Source organism: Lingula anatina, chromosome 1, assembly GCF_051362555.1.
Source record: "Lingula anatina isolate TDL-2025a chromosome 1, LinAna3.0, whole genome shotgun sequence".
NCBI lineage: Eukaryota > Metazoa > Brachiopoda > Lingulata > Lingulida > Lingulidae > Lingula > Lingula anatina.
The window spans coordinates 41,957,471-41,969,478 of record NC_141767.1 but is presented as its reverse complement, the minus strand read 5'-3'; the positions used below and the strand labels follow the sequence as shown (position 1 = coordinate 41,969,478).

Sequence of the window (12,008 nt, the reverse complement as noted above, 5' to 3'; positions counted from 1 at the left end):
TGTTTTGGAATATTTTCCCATAAATGTCATTGTTTTACGCGCGCGCTATCACGTGAAACACTTGTGATATTTTGGGCGTGCGGGTATTTCCGGTAGATTCGCCGTTTTCTATTGTTTTTTTTTTTTTTTTAATAATCAAAACATACTGGAAAGGGAAAATCCACGTTACGCTCTTTACACCGTGAACGTTTCCCAAAAAACAAAGGATGTCCCCTTTCTACAATTCGTGGATTTGTTCGCACATAGCTTGGACCCATTGTACAGGGGAGGGTGGCAAAAGTATTGCAATACTTTGTTTGAAGGTGAACAACAGCTGGATTTGTTAGGCTATTCAATTAGTATTTTAAAGAAAAAATTGTCATGCCAACTTTGTATTTTTACTACAGATTTACAGAATGATCCTGAATTCGCCGGTAGATCGGACCACAATACCCGTTTCCAAGGTGTGTATCAGTACGCACTTCGAGGTATCAGACGCGCCACCGCTCTTGCCTAGTACGCGATGTGATGGTGATGATTCTCGGCGGGGTTGTAAAGTAGTGCATCTCATCTCAAAATTTGTTCCGGGGTATGATACTGTGAAATGCGTACTGACGCACACCTTGAAAACGGGTAGTGTGGTCCGATCTAACGGTGAATTTGGGATCAATCGGTACCGAGTCTGGTAGTTGGGTAGGCCTGTTGGGTAGGCCTGGGCTCCGTATCTCGAAATAGAATCGGTTATGGAATCAAGACGCTTGCGCACGTGCGCAACATAGCGAACCTTTCGAGATACGGGGCCCTGTTTAATACAGTCTGACTAGATACGCCATATCTGGTGGCTACATGGGGTGCATTTACACCTTCCAACCTCAGAGAAGCAAATTCTTTTCTTTCCTCATTTGTGAGGTCCCGTACTTTTACCATAGTAGCAAACTTACAGGCGGAAGGGCGTTACATCTTCGGTGTTACCCTTTATAGTGCACATGGATGATAAAGCCATCACTGGTCACGCGAGTAATAAACCACAAAACATTTTTACGAAAGGGTCCCCCATGTCACATACAGCACTATTCCAAATTGCACAAACAGGGGCGGATCCAGTATTATTTGAAGGGGGGTGGGGGTGGGGGGTGGGGGGTCCTGAACGACAGGCCTCGGATGCAAAGCCGACCATCGCTTGGCGTGGGGTTCGGAGCCTGCTCAAGGGCCCCAACTTTTTTTTGGTGTTTTGGAGGGCAAATGGTGCCCTTTCGGTACGGTTTAGAGCTATGATTCAGCTAGTCAAAATTCTAACCTCAAAGGGGAATATTAGTGTGATATATTTTTCAGAAGCCGGAGGGGGGGGGGGGGGGCGGTCAAGACCTCCTGACTCCCCTCCCCAAATCCCCTTTAATTAAGGGTCCAACCACATAGATAATCAATTCATCTCTCGTACCTGTTGTAATCGATCTTATATTAAAAAAAGAGATTTTACACCAACTGAACCTCTACGCCTGTGACGGATACCTCGTCGTTATATCTTAGAAAATAATCAAAAAATTAAAGGCAAAATAAAAGGAAATGTGGACCCTATCTAAACTACTGAACCCTAAACGAAAGTCGAAGCAGTTTGTGTTGAATTTTGGCACATGTACCGTCCTAGTATTAAATTTGTGTATATTTTCTCCCTGTACCGCTGATTATAACGACAGAAAATACAATAGAGGGAGTGTGATAATGATAGGGTCGCTAAACGATTGTTGACAGAATATAGTGACTGCCCTAATCCCCTGATCGACTGGGTAGGCACTTCCCCTTAGAGTAAATGCAGTTAAAAATTGTGCCAGCTGATATTTGATTTAATTTTGCTGTGTCGGACGTTGTGGACCAGCTCACTGGTTCATTGATTCATTTCTTTTCTGAAGATTGGTGATGCAGATTTTGGGTGCTTATATATTCCCCCTCCTTCTAACAAGAGAGAGTGGAAGGGAGAGAAACAGAGAGAGTGTCAAATGAAATGGGTAATATTAGTAATATAAAATGGTACTTAAATTTAAGGGACCCAAGGTGGAAGAAACGATAGACTGTTTCGCATCAAGGTGTGCCATTATAATCAGTACATGGCAATCAAACACCGCTATATGTATAACCATGAGTTATCTAGATGTCTGTTGCGCAAGAAGAGCTCAGCATATATCCTCGACATACTAATGTTACGTTTACTTTTAAACAACAACGAGAAAAAAAAACGCCCTGTCATAGTTATGAGACAAATTACTTAAAATAAATTACTATGCTGTGGGGAAAATCCCCCGTTTCTCAGAGCGCACAATGGGTGATGAGATGATACTATTCAAAAATAAATGAAAAGGTTTGTATAAACAACAGAATAGGAGAAAATATGTAGCTGTGGCGCAAGGGCAATTGAACTCCAGCGTGGAACAGGGGGAAGTCTGACAGTGTGAATTAACAGTGTAAAACATTGGTTAAAGAGGAGGGGAGTCTTACCATAGCTCGCAATCTATTGTTAAACGCGATTGTTATCATTTCTCAAACAAGGTAAAACCATGCCTTTACAATTACTCTGTGTCCAGCTGCCGTGAAGAAACGTCCTGTCGAATAGTGATGAGATGAAAATATTCAAAAATAAATGAAAAGGTTTATATAAACAACAGAATAAGAGAAAAATATCTAGCTGTGGCGCAAGGACAATCAAACTCCAGCGTGCAACAGGGGAAGCCTGACAGTGTGATCACACTATATATATGAAAATATGGTGAATTATCAGACATGGGTTAAAGAGGAGGGGGGATCTTGCAAAAGCTGGCAATCTATTGTTAAACGCGATAGCTATCATTTCTTAAACAAACTGAAACCAGGCCATAACAGTAAGATTGTTAAATAAGATTAGTGATGTAAAATAATAATAATAATAATACCTCATCGTTATATCTTAGAAAATAATAAAATAAAAAAAATTAAAGGCAAAACAGAGGAAATGTAGATCCTATCTAAACTACTGAACCCTAAACGATAGTCGATGCAATTTGTGTTAAAGTTTTGGCACATGTACGTGTCATTCAGTTGTTATTCAGCACGTGGTAATCTTAACGACTGAAATGTCCTCTCTCTCTATATATATATCAACCAGTTAATTCAGGAATTCAGCAACACTGAACACGTAATCTCCCTTCCCCCTTCATTACTGAGATAATAATTTGTTTTGCTCACCCCCTATTGCAATCGCAATCAAGGTGTTGTATGATACGTATGTTTCCCTAGTAAAATAAGGTGTCACCCCTAATGCAATGCGTAAAGTGAAAACCATGTCATGAACCGATGTTTTTGGTATTAAACATCCTAAAGGATTTTTCACAAAATCCTACTGATTGTACAACCAATGATATCCATAAAAAAAGGAGCCAAAGCCACATTTTAGTTTTTTACAGTATCCTCAGGCTCTCGATCAGAAGACGAACCTGTGCATGAAATCATAAGTCTGTAACGCTTGCGGAATGACGCCGCTCCATATGTATGCGCGTAAAGATAATATTTTTTAATTTTTATTTTTATGTTATCTATTTCCAAGGATAACACACACCTCATTTTGAATATCAGATAATTCAAATGCCACGTTATGCAGTTTGCAAAATAAAAGATAATAGTTCTAATAAATATGTATGAAGGTTTTAACGTTCATCAACTTGACATCACTGTACTTTGGAGTACACCTTGTTAGCATAGTCTTGTTTTTTTGTATCGTTCACGACAAGTAGACCAACTAAATCAAGTCAGTAGACTTGTGCCGTTTTAAATCAATGTCTACTTTCAATGGGCATTGATTGTACAATGACATTATGAGGCAAGTGGCATTCTGCTGCATCTAGTGAAAGGCACCAGATTTTTAACTTTTAAAATGACAATAAAACAAGGCAGCAAAGCTGTCAAATGTACAGACAAAGAACAGAAAATAAAGATGCAAATAAGTGAAAAATTAAATTTTCACAAAAAACTGTTAAATTGCCACAAAAATTTACCAAACAGACTGCGTTGCCTATTGAAGCTGTATGTTAGACCCATGTTTCTTTCCTGTAAGTTTGATAACAGTAAGTGACACGATTTCCCTTAAATGGTCATCATAGGAGCAGTGCCCAAAATAGGAGTTTCTTCAAATTTTGATGCAACATTACATAATGTTTAACAGCATAATGACAATCAAATGTTATTAATAAAATATTAGTAACATGGACATTCAGAAAATGTGACAAGCAAAAGTCTTCAAGATCATGGAACTTTAAAGTCACACCTTGAAAATGCCAATATGTGAAAAATTATATTTTCACAAAAAACTGTTTAACTGCCAAAAAAAAAAAATAAATAAATAAAAATACCAAACAGACTGCATTGCCTACTGAAGCTGTATTTTAGTCCCATGTTTCTTTCCTGTAAGTTTGAGAACAGTAAGTGACATGATTTTCCTTAAATGGTCATCATGGAAGCAGTGCCCAAAATAGGGGTTTCTTCAAATTTTGATGCAATATTACATAATGTTTAACAGCTTAATGACCATCAATTTTTAATTATAAAATATTTGTTTCACAGATATTCAGAAAATGTGACTAGCAAAGGTCTTCAGGCCCATGGAACTTCAAAGTCACGCCTTGAAAATGCCAAAATGTAAACAAGACAGCACTGTTCTGAAATGGGTTTATTTCCATTTTTAACACTTTTTTAACATAAAACAAAATAAACATTTTACTGCCACTTTATATGACCAACTAAGAAAATTGATGAGATGGGAAAAGTATCAATAGAACAGTGTTAAATGTCCAATTTCCTCCATTCTGAGATTCTGAACATAGTGGATGATTGAATCTGACAAACTGCAATGATATGAGTTTATTTCCATTTTTGACACTTTATTACACAATACATGATAACAAATTTACCATGTTTTTTACATGATCAACTAACAATGTTGTAAAGATGCAGGAAATATCAAACAAACACTTTTAGGCATCTTATTAGTTAAATAATGAGACTGTTAACATGCCTAATAATTGAATCTGAGGAAATGTGAAAAACAGTATAACTTCTAAAATAATGGCCCGATTATGCTGATTTTCGAACTCAACCTGCATTTTAGTAAGATTGACCACCCCTGTGAGTATAATTACAATTGGCCAATCCGTTTTTCTTATATTGTGTTATCAGTGTTGTATTTATATTGAAAATAGTGAAAAAACAGCATAAATTCCCTAAAAATGGCCCAATCATGCCGATTTTCGAACTTGACCTGCGTATTATGAATATTCATCAGTTCTGTAAGTTTCAAGTCAAAAGGTAAAATGGTTTTCCACTTATCGTGTTATCGGTGCTGCATATATGCTGAAAAAAGTGAAAAAACAGCATAAATTCCCTAAAAGTGACCCGATCATGCTGATTTTCGAACTTGACCTGCGTATTATGAATATTCATCAGTTCTGTAAGTTTCAAGTCAAATAAGGTAAAATGGTTTTCCACTTATCGTGTTATCGGTGCTGCATATATGCTGAAAAAAGTGAAAAAAACAGCATAAATTCCCTAAAAGTGACCCGATCATGCTGATTTTCGAACTTGACCTGCGTATTATGAATATTCATCAGTTCTGCAAGTTTCAAGTCAAAAGGTAAAATGGTTTTCCACTTATCGTGTTATCGGTAAAAGTGCACGGCGACGACAGCGACGACAGACGCAGACGATGGCTATATGTACAGACACATCTGTGTCTGTACATAAAAAGCATGATACCGTTGTAAAAGCCGTGTCTGTACATTAAAAACTGTCACAATTGATGCACTTTTTATTTGTTTATTTTTCGTTATTTTTTTTCATACAGAATGCAAAAAAACTGATGACATTCTACTTTCAACACCTGATGTAGCAACAGTCTTCTTGGGTGAAAGACAATTTGAAAACAGTTCATTCTTATCTTCAAGTAGACTGTTGACACCTGTCAATGCAGTTAAGTCAACCGGCTATTTGGTTTACTTGTTGGACTTGAAGTACTCATTCAGCACATCAAGGGCCTGGGATTCCTTTCCATAGTCCTGAAGTGAAAATAAACATGTTTCAGCTGAATACACACAATCGACAGCTGTAAACAAGCTTTTACACTAGCCTGAAATATTCCTCTCCCAACAATATCTTACACATAATTTTACTTCTAAGAAATAAAATCTGTAACAACCATGCTAAAACACCATAATTGACTTTATTCACTTTCAGATGAATAATTTTTCAATAGTAGCAGACAAAAGTGGCAATATAGAACACAAAACAAGAAGTCAAACATAAGAAAACGTGGTTAAAAATGTCTGTCCACCAAAAAAAATTTCCAGTTTTCCAAATTTAGAGCAAAATATATACCTTGACTACAACACAGCTGCAGCCGACAACTTTACGGGCTTTGCCCTCCTTGTCTATCTTACACAGACCAGCCCATTCACCAAGCTTTTTGTTGTCATCAACCTAAAATACAAAGGTAAACATCCACATGTGAAAGGTTGCACTATAGATTGTACAAATTAAATTTGTTGCTGCAGGTTCATACTGTTGTATTAGACCAAGATATGAAATCACTAATGACCAAGATATAAAACTGTCATTAATACATATTAAAAGAATTCTAATCATGTTTGCAACTACAAGCACTTTTATTGGAAATGTTTTTTAATTGTATTAAATATTAAACACCTTATATTGTTTTTAATAAAATTAACCCTTTAAGGTTTACCAGTGTCCAACTAGTGCAAGATTATGTTTTAAAGCAAGCACTACTACATGTAGTTTGCTCAAATTAAGTTTAATCCTTTGTCAAATAATACTGGCCCGTGGCCAATTAAAAAATTAAACATTTTGTAAATATATACCCCACTAAGATAAAACAATCTTCTCAGCCCCAGGAATATGACCTCTCATCAAGTTTTAGGCTGGCTTAATGTTCAATTAATAGCCTGTTCAATCTGTTCAATTTTTATTAATAACTATATTAGCAGCACACTAATCTTGTAACATGTTTCTAAAGAAAAGGAATACCAAGCCCTTGGAGGGACATGTTATACACTTGGCAGTGTAATTAAAATCTCTCAGCTGAACATACCTTGATGAGACTAATGCCATGTTCAGCACAGAGAGCTTCTACCAGTTTTACGTATGCTGGTTCATCACAGTTACTGGCCAGAATACATATGTGTGCTTCACGCCTAAAGGAAGAAACATATTTTATAGTAGATCAAAGATATCTACTTTATTCTACTTTTCAATTACTTTTACAATAATGAATTAATTATAATATGCTTACCTTTACTACTGCGACCAAGTTTTACAGACTTTCAGTAATCTATTTTCCAAAATACACAAGTTGTTAGTATTACTTAAAGATATAATTTCAAAATTTCTGAAAAATGAGTTGGCTTTCAGTCAGAAATTACTTTCTGTGAGCATTTAAAATTGATAAATTTGAAAAAGTTATGTATTAGAAAAAGACAAGACTTTAAAAAATCTCAACTAATTACAGTAACAAACTTACTTGTCCAAAGACTTAGCACATTCATGGAGACCACGGGCAAGACCATCATGCATCAGAGCTGTCTTGAGCACCTCCTGCAGTGCAGTGTTGATGTCCATGGGCCCACCTCCAGAGGCAGTTGGCACATCATCTCTGAGAAAGTTACGCAATACGTTTATTTGAGTAGCAGACATTTACTCAAAATATCAAAGCAAATTAATTTAAAAAAGATACTGAATATCACAGATGTTATATGGTAGTGGTATGTGTGAGGGCGGGGGGGGGGGGGGGGGGACTGCCAATGTGCCACGGTTTCTACAAACATGACAGCTCGAAATATACCGAGTCTTTGTTCATACTGCTGGCTAATAATAAACTCGTGGCAAATTCAGTGAATATAATTTCTTTCCTGAATGTGACTAGCACCTTTGTTTATATGCATTACTTATAGCTAAAATAGCATTTTCTGACACGTGAAATAAAGAGAACATACCCTTCCGCGTCAGACATTTTTAACACGGACGTCCTTCTGTAAAATAAAAAATGGTCATGAATAATAAAAGAACAGACATTTATTTATATGTTTAAACAATATCATGTCTCGATGTTACTTTTGCAATAAAGATTTTTGTGGATTTTTGGAGCTCACTTACAATGATTGTGACGAAGTTAAAACGACCTTCAAAAAGGTCAGGTCATCGTAGTTTAGCAGTAAATGCGATGCAAGTATTAAATAACTCTAGCTGAAAATTGAAATTCATTCATGTAACATTATATTATTCCAATCGTTAATTTCACAATTCCATTTTTTTACTATTTGAATTTGAACTCATTGTGTCTCACCTCTCTCATTCCCGTAGCTAAAGTCACGTGGCCATTGTGTACATTACCATTGAAAGAAGCGTGGGCGAATAATGTCACGCTGTGGTGTCAAGAATGACCCCTCAGGTACAGTATTTAAAAGATAGTTAAAAACGTGCCTGCGTATTTTATGATGTAAAACATATTAAAATGTTTTTAAAACCTGTAATTGCAGCGTTTTTGTTTCACATACTGAGTATGAATGCTTCCAGTAAATTACACTGCATCAGTTTAAAATTTAAATAATAAACACATATTATTATAAGTTCAAGTAATCATATTCAGCAGTAATTAATTAAGGTTTTTTATTTATGTTCTTAAATTTACCTTTCTATTTTGACGTTACTGAACGTAAGTAATAGGGAAAGATAAATAGCAGTGTAATATGAACTTGTAATATGCTGTCATTCGTACTGCATCATTTGCACGATTAATTTGTCAGCGCCGATATTATATTCATAATTATATACCGGCACTAGAAGTTTATAAAATAAGCTGTAAGTGTTTCTCTGCACGTCCATCCACTGAATGTTCAGTTCAATACCAAGGATTCCAGAAGTAAACCAAACCATATTACTGTAGATTAACCCACATTCAGTAATTAATCTTTGAGACTTGTCTGTAATTTTGGTGTAACACCATACAGTGTCAGGCCACAAAACTGCCTGTTCCTTATTACATATATAAGGGGGGTTACATATTCCCTCAGTAGTACAAAGTTTCATGGATTAGCACTCCTGTCTGATATGTACTATTTGTGCTAATGCATGAAAGATAGAGCTAGGTGCCTACAACTGTAAAATGCAGCTTGATCTTATTGAAGAAACTTTGATTTTTGAGTATATAAATTCATTGTTTAATAGTTTGATTGATCCAAGTAATTTGGACTTAAGGTCTCTTTGCTCAGATTTTTTTCTTTGTCTAATGCTTGCTTTTAATTGTAGTCTTGCAGAGGCAATGAATTCATTTGGATTATATGTATCTTTTATGTACATCTGTTTGACTGAGTATAGGCATTTGTAGTATTTTAGATTTGTAATCCCTCTAATATTTATATGTTGATTAATGGTTTCAGCAACTTTTTTCAAATTTAATGCTCTATGAAATACTGAAATTGTAGGACACGGAGGTTGAGATAGCTCCAGAACCATTGTGTTCACATCAGAATAAAAGGACTCAACTTTTGCAAACAATGCCCTCCTGATATTAGTTTTTCAATCCAATGGACAGAAGAGTAAAGAATGAAAGAATTGGGATTAAAGCCATCCTTTTGATATTTTGTACTGAACATCACCTTAATGAATAGACTTGGTTCATATTTTCAGTATACATAATAAATATTTGATATATGATCTTACTCAATTGTGACATTATCCATAGTATTTGAAACAGTCACTGTTTCCTTTAAAAATTAGCTCTCCCCCAGCCCTCTTTTTCATAGCATGCTCACAAAAACACATGTGAATGTGCACTTCCAAATTATCTGGTAGGTCAGATATGGTGCAAACTCTCTACTTATTCTGCTCATAGTATTGATTAGTAGTAATTACTGCTGCCAAGAAGATTAAAATTTTACAACGTCAGTGGTTGTATGGCCACCTCCCAAAACTGAATACAGAAATAAGGATGTTCAGAAAGTAAATATGGGCAATAGTTTCACCATTATTGTGAAGCAGCTGAGATGCAACATGTAGGTTTTGCATTATCTGTTAATTATTGTTCAAAGCTTATTAGGATTTACTTCCAGCTTATTGGCTTTGTATCCTGATTAAGATGCTTTGAATATTCAATATGTAAAGCTTATTTGTGAAACTACTGCACTTGTAGAGTTTACTTGTTTGTATGCATATTGTATAACAGTGATATTTAAAAAAATGTACAGGTACAAAAATAAAAGAAAAAATAGTTAATCTGATAGATAAATGAAGCACAATTAAAATGGTAATATTCTAAGTGAATTTTGGATGGAAAAAAGTTGGAAGTTCAGTATGATAAGATTGAAGGTTAAGTGCATTTGGTAATCCCAACAATGGAACCAAAATGTTATCTATTCATAATTCTGTATTTAAATACTGGATTACCTTTACACACTTCTGGTGCATATTTTCACATTATTATTTTCACAAATTCTTTGTGTTGCTTCAAGGAAATGGAAATTTATTTTAAAAGTATAAGAAATAAGTGTTATTTTGACTAGCTTGGTAAAATATTTAACTTCAATATTTATGTTTAAAATGATGTTGATAATGAAAATAAATTAAAATCGATTTCAAATACGGTGACTGAAACAAACAAACAGATTCAGATTTCTACTAATAGGCATCCCATTTACAAAAATAGTTTTAAAATTGTATGTGTGTGTGTGTAATGAATGTTGTAGCCATATGCTAAGATTGATCTTAACGCTGCTTTAGGGAATGACAACAGTTTGATATTTCATACCTCACTTATTCTGCAGTAACTTAATGCCCATCAGCAACATTTTTTAAAGGTAGAATTAAGTGTCAATGAAAATAGATAGCAACAGTTGTAAATTGCAATTTGTGGCCTTGATACAAAATCTCTATTAGTTAATGTTATTGTTAAAGAAAAGAATACTTTTAAGTATTAAGTACTTAAAAGATATATGTACAATTTTTTTTATGGTCCGGTTTATTTTTAAGAGTATTTCATTTCTATAACAATTGGGTTTTTATTGAGAATGCAATATTCTGTATCTAATCAAATATGTATCCTACCCTATGGGCTTACCATATGGTTTAAAAATACTGTCTTATCTTCATATCCTCTCTCAGACTTGGTGTCTGTTAGGGTTAAGTTTGGACAGCTGCCTTCCAGCTTATTGTACATTGTTCCATGCATTTCTCTTACAGGCCAGAAACCATGTGATGGCAAGCTTACATGGCAAGGCAGCATAAATAGCCGTTAGTAAGAAAGAAGAAGAGGGAGAGGTAAGTTATTTGACAATTGTTTAAATTAAAAAGTTTTTTTTTTTTTAGAATTTTCAAAGGTAAAACCTGGCTAAAATACTGTGTTAAGAAGTTAGTTGTAGTGTGATATTATCCTGACTGGATAGTTGAAAATAAAATTGTGTTATTGATGCTGAATTTTTGCAACACAGTCAAGGGTGCATTTTGTACATGTGTTGTGCTATTTCACCATCTCCAAGTTTGCAGCAGGTCTCTCACTCCATGCTTGGCCCAGTGGACACACGGCCCCGTGGCCTAAGTATTACTGCTGGTGCCACACTGCCTCACTGCACAAATCCATGCTTCTAGCAAAAAGCACATTAAGTTTGCTTTAAATGAACTCTGCATTTGGCAAGCAGATTTTGGAAAAATTGAAGGAAGATAAGGTAAGTGTCATTTATTTCTGTTATAATACTTGCATTGCATCTGAACCTGAGCTATGAACAGTGCTGTAGCATTGCCAAAATAGTGTGTTTCTGATGTGGTACAAACATTTGGCAAGGGCTTGCATACTAAGCATGCACAAATTGAATAAAACCCCCATCATGCAGTGAATGCCTTGAGTGTAGTTGTGGTTTGATTTTTTTACTACACCACAGATCTGTACTAATGCATACAGGAAGAAAAAATAATTTGATCCCGCATAATAATTGTAATGTACAGGTTAA

The 12,008-nt window shown here is 35.2% G+C and overlaps 2 protein-coding genes across 4 annotated transcripts in view; one reads left to right on the top strand and one right to left on the bottom strand.

The window, feature by feature from the left end:
* Positions 1–5,797: 5,797 nt before the first annotated feature.
* Positions 5,798–8,245, bottom strand: LOC106163102 (small ribosomal subunit protein eS12-like). Its single transcript, XM_013540614.2, has 6 exons — positions 8,164–8,245; positions 8,004–8,039; positions 7,532–7,663; positions 7,103–7,205; positions 6,370–6,471; positions 5,798–6,050 (listed from the first exon to the last, which is right to left on the bottom strand). Exons 2-6 carry the CDS (start codon positions 8,018–8,020, stop codon positions 5,988–5,990), a joined length of 417 nt encoding a protein of 138 aa, XP_013396068.1. The 5' UTR covers positions 8,021–8,039; positions 8,164–8,245; the 3' UTR covers positions 5,798–5,987.
* A 124-nt stretch (positions 8,246–8,369) lies between these two features.
* Positions 8,370–12,008, top strand: part of LOC106163084 (heparan sulfate glucosamine 3-O-sulfotransferase 1) — a 38,468-nt gene continuing 34,829 nt past the window's right edge. For 2 of the 3 annotated variants that reach the window (XM_087000428.1, XM_087000423.1), the window contains exons 1-2: positions 8,370–8,458; positions 11,245–11,322. The gene's annotated coding sequence lies outside the window, so the exon portion shown is untranslated. Of the gene's footprint in view, positions 8,459–11,244; positions 11,323–11,543; positions 11,727–12,008 lie in introns of those variants that run through there. The other variant, XM_087000427.1, reaches the window with a different exon arrangement.